The 7,686-nt window shown below is 50.8% G+C and overlaps 3 protein-coding genes across 3 annotated transcripts; 2 read left to right on the top strand and 1 right to left on the bottom strand.

Moving 5' to 3' along the window:
- Window positions 1–390: 390 nt before the first annotated feature.
- Ssadh (succinic semialdehyde dehydrogenase) lies at window positions 391–3,335 on the bottom strand. Its single transcript, XM_003739214.1, has 7 exons — window positions 3,233–3,335; window positions 2,910–3,026; window positions 2,644–2,820; window positions 2,285–2,485; window positions 1,809–2,069; window positions 1,481–1,682; window positions 391–1,346 (listed from the first exon to the last, which is right to left on the bottom strand). The coding sequence occupies exons 1-7, from the start codon at window positions 3,245–3,247 to the stop codon at window positions 817–819; spliced, it is 1,503 nt and encodes a 500-aa protein (XP_003739262.1). The 5' UTR covers window positions 3,248–3,335; the 3' UTR covers window positions 391–816.
- A 324-nt stretch (window positions 3,336–3,659) lies between these two features.
- Hat1 (histone acetyltransferase 1) lies at window positions 3,660–5,255 on the top strand. Its single transcript, XM_003739213.2, has 2 exons — window positions 3,660–3,787; window positions 4,016–5,255. The coding sequence occupies exon 2, from the start codon at window positions 4,026–4,028 to the stop codon at window positions 5,238–5,240; it is 1,215 nt and encodes a 404-aa protein (XP_003739261.1). The 5' UTR covers window positions 3,660–3,787; window positions 4,016–4,025; the 3' UTR covers window positions 5,241–5,255.
- A 562-nt stretch (window positions 5,256–5,817) lies between these two features.
- On the top strand, window positions 5,818–7,600 carry CNPYb (FGF signaling regulator protein canopy b). Its single transcript, XM_003739212.2, has 5 exons — window positions 5,818–5,967; window positions 6,507–6,694; window positions 6,831–7,010; window positions 7,124–7,289; window positions 7,395–7,600. Exons 2-5 carry the CDS (start codon window positions 6,511–6,513, stop codon window positions 7,537–7,539), a joined length of 675 nt encoding a protein of 224 aa, XP_003739260.1. The 5' UTR covers window positions 5,818–5,967; window positions 6,507–6,510; the 3' UTR covers window positions 7,540–7,600.
- Window positions 7,601–7,686: the final 86 nt, after the last annotated feature.

The following is a 7,686-nucleotide window of genomic DNA, read 5'->3' as shown; positions in this document are numbered from 1 at the left end:
GAGAGGGAGAATATAAGCCCTAGCTCTCCGGATGGATGAGCGGGCTCATCTAGTGAGGCGGGAATCAAGGAATTAGATATTGTTTCTGCGGTCGCCCACTGACACTCTATTTGCTAGTGGCCTCGACGATCTTCGCAAGGGATTTCCCGGTAAGGGAACCTATTTGAATTTCTCGATGACGAGTGAGCGTGTCACTTCACGTAGGAAAGCTCACGAAGAACGGAGAATCTTGGCGGCGACTTCCCCCACCTTCAGGTCGGAGGGATTGCTGAACAGAGTGAGAGCATAATTCATCAGCATCGGTGTCGCATTCGAGAGCTTTCGACAGATACCCTCTGGAATCTCCCCGGATATCCACCGTCCGGGATAGTATGAATTTCGCCGATTCTGATTGTGAAGAAAGGTTTCACCCTTCCCCACCCTTTTATTCCTTACTCCATGCTCAGCGTTGGACGCAATCCCTGATATCCGAACTCATCATCAGTAAACGTATGGATTGAATCCTGACGGAAAATATGGAAGGGAATGCCCGTCGTTTCAATCAGACGTACATCATTGATTTACTAAGAGCTATTGAGTCGTCCGTCCCCGCATATATCTCTGAGTTGTGGTCTCGTGCTACGGGGGAAGAATGTGAAACAATTACACACGATGCTCGAATGCGCACACTGGAAGACATGGTTGCAGAATTTCTTAGATTTTGCTTCTCCTTCGTCCATGACGGTCCCCGGCTCAAGATGTCACCAATTCGAAATGTTCATTCGGAAGTTCTAACAGTGATCGATCGACAAAAAGGATCGCGACCGAAGTCTCTTCTCAAGCTAAACCTCCTAAGCATATGTACTTGATCTCCGTATATTCATCGACTCCGTATTTCGAGCCCTCCCGTCCTATTCCGGACTGTTTAATGCCGCCGAAGGGAGCTTGTGCTGTGGAAATGAGACCTTCGTTCACGCCGATCATTCCTGCTTGTAGTTTCTTGGAAACTCGGAAAATTTGGCTGACATCCCGGGAGAAGAAGTAGCCGGCTAGACCATAGTCGGTGCTATTGGCTACTTTTAACACCTCCTCCTCAGTGTCGAAACGAATCACAGCTACCAGAGGTCCGAAAGTTTCTTCGCTGCAGACCAACATCTCTGAGGTAACATCAGCTGCGAGGATGGGATCCACGAAATTCCCCTTGATGCTTCCTTCTAAGACTATTCGACCACCCTTGCTCCGGATGTCCTGCAGGTGTTGAGACACTTTCTCGACTGCCCGCTTATTGATGAGAGGGCCGCACGTCGATGCGTCTTTGAAACCATCTCCTACGTGGAGTTGAGCCCTCATCGCGTCCTTCAGTTTGTCTGTAAATCGCGAAGTCTATTGACGAAAGATCAGCATGACCGGATCGGGACGAATTCACCTGCGCCGGCGGTTCTACTCATGGGAGCATTGAAATGCTCGAAGGAGACTCTGAGCGACAAGCTCCGGTACCCACCGATGAAAGCGTCGTAGATTTTCGACTGAACGAAAATACGATTGGCGGAAACACAGGTCTGTCCCGTGTTTCTGAATTTGGCCCCCATCAGCCCGACAACCGCTCTGTCGACATCAGCGGAATCGAATACAATGAATGGCGCATTGCCGCCCAACTCGAGCGAAACCTTTTTGACGCTCGAGGCACTTTGCTTCAGGAGCAGCTGGAAACAATCGAGAACGATCGAAGCTTTGAGACTAGAAATCAGCCGCATACGGTCTAGAGTCCACAAGTGAGTATTTCCCGAGCATTGCCGGACACTGGGGTCCCCTCCAAGAGGGAAACTGACCTTTCCGACTTGAGTGCTCCCAGTGAAGCTGAGCGCATGTACGTCAGGATGATTCGCGAGCCCGCTACCCACTTGGGGTGTGTTCTCTCGCGAGGCCGGAAGAACGTTGATGACTCCTCTAGGATAGCCCGCTTTTTCCGCGAGATCGGCGATCGCCAATGCCGACAGAGGGGTGTCCTCGGCTGGTTTGATGACGCAAGTACAACCGACCGCGAGCGCGGCTCCGATTTTGCGAGTGATCATCGCGTTTGGAAAGTTCCACTGAAAGCATCTGTTCTGATTAGTGAAAAGCTCCCTCCTCTCAATCCAGAATTGAGCGGAAAAAATCCGATGTCTGCGGGCTCAAAACAAAGAAGTCTGCGCAGACGCGGCATTCCGTTCGACTGGTTCGCGTGGATTATAATAATTCATGAGAGTTCGGTAGACTTTTTCTCAACAATCCTCGTGTTCGATCTATACGCTTCAGAGGAACTCACCGGTGTTATGATGGCCGCTACGCCTATGGGTTGTTTGATCGCAAGAATTTCTCGGTCCGTCGTGTTCGCCGGTATGATGTCTCCGTAGACCCGTCTCGCCTCCTCGGAGAACCATTCCAAGAAAGACGCTCCGTACACGATTTCGCCGATGGCTTCGCGCAGCGGTTTGCCGTTCTCCAGGGTCATTATTTCAGCCAACTCCTGAAGAGGTGCAGAAGTTCAAGAGCGCAATACCATGATGCCCTCGAGAGCGAATCCTCTGTACCCTGGGTGCACAGCCGACAATCATTCGACTGTCATTCGAAGCCCAGACTCGGTCGGAGAGAGCCGTCGGGGGACAGCAAGTGAAAAAATCTCACCTTTTGGTGTTCATTGTGCAAATCAAAGAGTTTCCTCAGTAAAGCGCTCCTCTCTTTCGCCGATGTCTGACTGAAGGTCTCGAACGCCGTTGAGGCGGCTTTGACTGCCTTGTCTACATCCTCACTGGTGCAGTCCGCTACCTTCGCGATCTCCTCATTCGTGGAGGGGTTATGAACCTGCGTCGAAAGGCTCCGCTCGGACTTCCACTCAAGGGAAACTCCGGTTCGTCACATCTCGCATCCAATACACTAAACGGGAAACTCACGGGAAACTTCGCCCCTTTCGATGCGTCGACCCATTGACCGTCGATGTAAGCCTGGCTCCGCAGCAAGGTTGAAGCATGTCTGATCAGCTGGCTCCGGTGACACGTCGTTCGAATTGCCTGCGATATTCCCCGAATTCTCGATCTGAGCTCCGTGACAAGACTACTGCTAATTCCCCTAATCCTAGAAGAGCTGCGGATCAATGCTCAACCCGAAGGATGAAAAAGGTCCTCGCGCGCGAAATCAATGGAGGAACGCGAATCGAACGAAACTCGCGAAACTCACTCCCTCCATATTTCTGGCTGTCTCAAGTTGAAATACTCACACAGCTGATCAGCATTTTTCGGCGTGACAGATAAACAATCGCTGTCCAAATAATGAACACAGATGATGATCCTGGCAGGACGTTCCTATTGAATCAATTGACGGCACCACCGTCGCGTGTTCCTTGTCAGCAATGCTTGACATCGGCAACCCTCTCTCAACGACGAACGCGCGCTCCCCCTAGTAGAGGCAGCGCCCGATCAGCTGACAGCGGAGAAGGTTCGCTGCGATCCCATCGCACTTATTCACGATAAATCAGGATCCTTCGCGACGGAGAGCAAGCTGGATATTCCGGCCCGATCGATATTCGGCGAGCGGATCATCCACGGCACAGAGGCTCCCCGATTGAGATTCCGGATCTGCTTGAACTAGAGCCATCCAGCGAAAATCCATCGCCGTCATGAAGCTTTGAGGTTTCCCGCCAAAACACCCTGCAGGCGCGTTCGGGGAGCAACGACGACCGTCGGTGTATGAGTTTTTATTGTGCGCTCCTTCACAGTCAAATGTGAATTTGACAGTTCTTAATTGAAGTTCTCAATTCGTCGCTTCAATCCCCGTAAGTGAATACCGTCTACGGAGCAGTAGACTGCAGTATGACCCGGGCGGAACCGCGGAGTCTTTCGCTCGGCTCCCGTCAAGGCTCCTCTTCGGTTCGCTTGGGGTTTGCGTTCCCTCCCTGTCGAGCGTGACTCGAGCTCATATTACATTGAGATTTCCCGACTCCCCGGCTCTACACGAAGCTCTGCTCAGCGCTTATACTCAATTTTCTCTCTGAAAATTCCAGACGCGAAAACATGGACGTCGCTGTTCATAAAGATTTCCTAGCGCAATATGTCGTCGACGCGAACGAAGCCGTGGAGTTCCGGCTCGTTCACTCGTCGAAAGATATCGAGAAAGATGAGGGAACTTTCAACCCCGAGATGTCGCATCAATTCTTTGGTGAAGGCGAATCGATCTTCGGATACCGAGATCTCACCGTTCAACTTTTCTTCGGTGCTGCGAGCCTGGAGATTTTCTTAGGAGAGAAATACACAGAGAAAATCTCGACAAAGAAGTCCCAGGGAGTCGCTCCGGACAACGTCATGCAGATAATCGGATCGAAGCTGCCCGAGAACGATTTCCACACGAGTCTCGATGTGTTCACGTCCAAGATCGAGTCCGTGGAACCCACCTTCAGACCAACTGGATCCCTCCAACATCACTGGAAAACAGACGAGGGAGTTTCATACGAAATATACCACAATCTGGTATCGGACGAGAAGTACAGAAAGTATCACATGCGCATGGAATCCTTCGTCATGTGGTACATTGACGGCGCGTCGTACATCGATACAGAAGACGTCAACTGGAACTCATTTGTTCTTTACGAGAAAAGGAGGGTCGCCGGAGAAACTTGGTTCACGTTTTGCGGCTATTGTACTGTCTACAAGTACTGGGCTTATCCTGACAAACAACGACCGCGAGTCTCCCAGATCCTCGTCCTTCCACCCTTCCAGAAGAAAGGGCTCGGGAGCCAGTTGCTTCAAAGCGTCTACAACTTCTACCAGTCCCGGCCGGATGTTGTCGACATAACTTTCGAAGATCCCTCCGACGAGCTGACGCGCATTCGGGACTTCCTCGATTGTAAAAACTGTCAACGGCTCTCGTCGTTCCATGCTGCAAAATTACAGAAGGGCTTCACGGATGACATGAGATCGGAAGCGAAGGAAAAGTTCAAGATCGGTCGACGTCAAGCTCGCCGTGTTTATGAGATCCTCAGGCTGAAGAATACTCCGAAGAAGAGTGCGGCAGAGTATAAGAAATATAGACTTGACGTCAAGAATCGACTGAATGCCACGAATCGGCAAGAGCAGATCAACATCGAGAAAGCGAAGAAAGCTTTCAAAAAAGAAGGAGCCACGATGCCCGAGTTCCATTTGGTGAGCGATAGCATCGAGAAATTGGATGCGGAATACAAAGAACTCGAAGCAGTGTACATGCATGTTATAGAGCGACTCAGCAGAGATTGAGAGAAGGGAAACATTGATTTTAAAAATAAAGTTCTTGAAAAGAATTCCGATTCAATTCTGCCGTCTGTTTGTCCCCATCGAAAATCGGTATGTTTGGTCCTGCGACATTAGTCCGTGATATCCGACCCCTAGATAGGAACCAATCGGTGACATGTGAGTGAGTGGGCGTACACTCGTTCAACCATGGGAGTGCAGATGGGTGTCGAAGGCACTACGGGTCCCCGATTTCTTTGGCGGGGGAAGATGATCACGTGTGGAGGACTTGGGTCGCGGCTCCCCCCAGCTCACACAGACAGTAGTTCTAATCCCACCGTGGAGGGTCTGAGCAAAACATGCTCCCCGTCCGCTTGCATACTACCCCTGCATCGATGATACGTAGATCGTTCAAGATCCTCACCGACACGCATTTGGCGAACGAGGGGGGGGGGCTGCATGAGGCAGGAGGTTCCATCAGTCGCCGTCTCCGAGTTTGTTTCTCTCTCTCTCTTCGAGTCAGCTGAAATACTAACCAGAGTTCACTGCAAGTGTGTGCAAGGGTCTCCTCCAATGATGCGCTCTAGAGAACAACAGCGATTTCAATCTCCGAGTGCGCGCCCGCCAGTGGTGACTGGATGACGCCTGCGTCTCCGCCGGCTGGACCCGATTCTTCATCTAGTCCGAGCCGGCATGCGCTTCCAGAGTCAAATCAGTGATCGAAACAAGGATTACATCGCATTCGACGAGCAGAGTAAGTGAGGATCGGACCAGAGTCGGAGGTCCAGCTTAGCCCGGGACGTGTTTCCATTAGACACAAAATTCGGAAAGGGCCTAGCGGAGTGAGTCATGAGGCCAATGATTCGGAGGATGTTCAGTGGTCGATCGGAGTTTCCTCGCGATAGGCGGAAGAACTTGAAGCGCGCTAGTCCCAGAAAGGATGATTCCAGTTCAGACCTGCGGACGCACACTCTCCGTCCAGAAAGCTAACATTCCCCGCGAGCTGCGAGTCCGGCAGAGATGTTGAGACGCCCATCGAGTCCAGCGATCGATTGAGGGAGAAAGAAAGTTTGACAAAACGTGTGTCGCTGGAAATCCTCTAAGGAATGTCAACTCAGGAATACGGATCGATTCTCGAGACGAGCTCCGGTTGCACATAAATCCTCTCAGTCCGTGTCATGGGTGGGCGCGCGAATCTGCCAGCAGCTTTGTCCAGAGCAGCAATCCGAAGGGCTCGCGTCAATCGATTTGGATTCGATTTCTCAACATGAGTCGGCTCGTCCTGCTTTCCAGGAGTATGCTTCAGTCTGTGCTGATTTTCCCGGTCATCGTGGGTCTGTTGATCGGGAGAATTTTAGGCACGGAAAACAAAAAAGGCGAGGAAGATTTCGTTGAGAAACAATATGGGGTCAGATATGCAGACACATGTGAAGTATGCAAGTATCTCGTCACGGAACTCGATGCTGAACTCCAGCTGACTGGTGAGTTTCCGCGCCGGAGTCACACTGAGTGCCAGCGATTTCCCTCTGGCGCGTACGACGTCACTCCCAGGTCATAATATCTCGAAAGAAGGCATGCGATGGCAAGAGATCGATTGGACCTTCCGTTCATTTCAAGGTAAATCCCACGATGTCATCGAAACCGGATACCATATCGACACGCCGTCGGAAAAACGAAAGAAGAAAAAGTATGCCCGGTCGGAACTACGCCTCATAGAAACTCTGGAGAGTGTTTGCAAACGCCTTCTCGAGTATCGAATTCACAAGGAACGCACCGATTCGACGAGATTCGCGAGAGGTATACTCCCTACAGTCATTCATTCTAATTCGACGAGGAGCGGGAAATATTCTCTGAGGCTTAACACCGGAGGCGAAAGAGAATCTTCCGATATTGAAGTCAGTCGATTTCAGGAACGAGTCAAACTTTCCAAGTCCTCAACAACTTGGTCGCGAAAGGAGTCAAGGTGGATTTAGGGATCCCGAAGGATCTCTGGGACGAGGCCCCGGCCGAGGTCACTAATTTGAAGACTCAATGCGAAAACATGTTGGAGTCCCATGAGAGCGACATCGAGGAATGGTGAGACCTTCCGCACAATCTCCTCTCAATGAACAGACGTTGACTCCGAGGCTTAGAGCGCGGAACTAGCTGGCGATTTTTTGAGCCCGCCTCTTGTAATTACAGGTACTTCGACGAGAGCGAGAACAAAGCATCGTTGATGCAATACTTATGCCAAGAACGTGTTCTTAAGAATGACTCGACGGAGACAAAGTGTCTGAGCGAGAAACTCCCCGTCGAGGACAAGAGCAAATCGAAGGAGGAACTATAAAATCATCGTAAAGCTGCCATCTGTACATAGCTTGGGAAGGAATAAAAGGAGAAAATGAAATGTCTAAAAGCTTATTTATTCCGGCATAAGAACCGCACACTGAATTAAAAGATCGGGGAAGCCATTGTCGGACTGTCTGGTTCGAAG

The sequence above is a fragment of the Galendromus occidentalis genome, unplaced genomic scaffold, assembly GCF_000255335.2.
Source record: "Galendromus occidentalis unplaced genomic scaffold, Mocc_1.1 scf7180000076440, whole genome shotgun sequence".
Lineage (NCBI taxonomy): Eukaryota > Metazoa > Arthropoda > Arachnida > Mesostigmata > Phytoseiidae > Galendromus > Galendromus occidentalis.
Note: the sequence above shows the minus strand (reverse complement) of the source record. Positions and strands in the feature narration are given on the sequence as shown.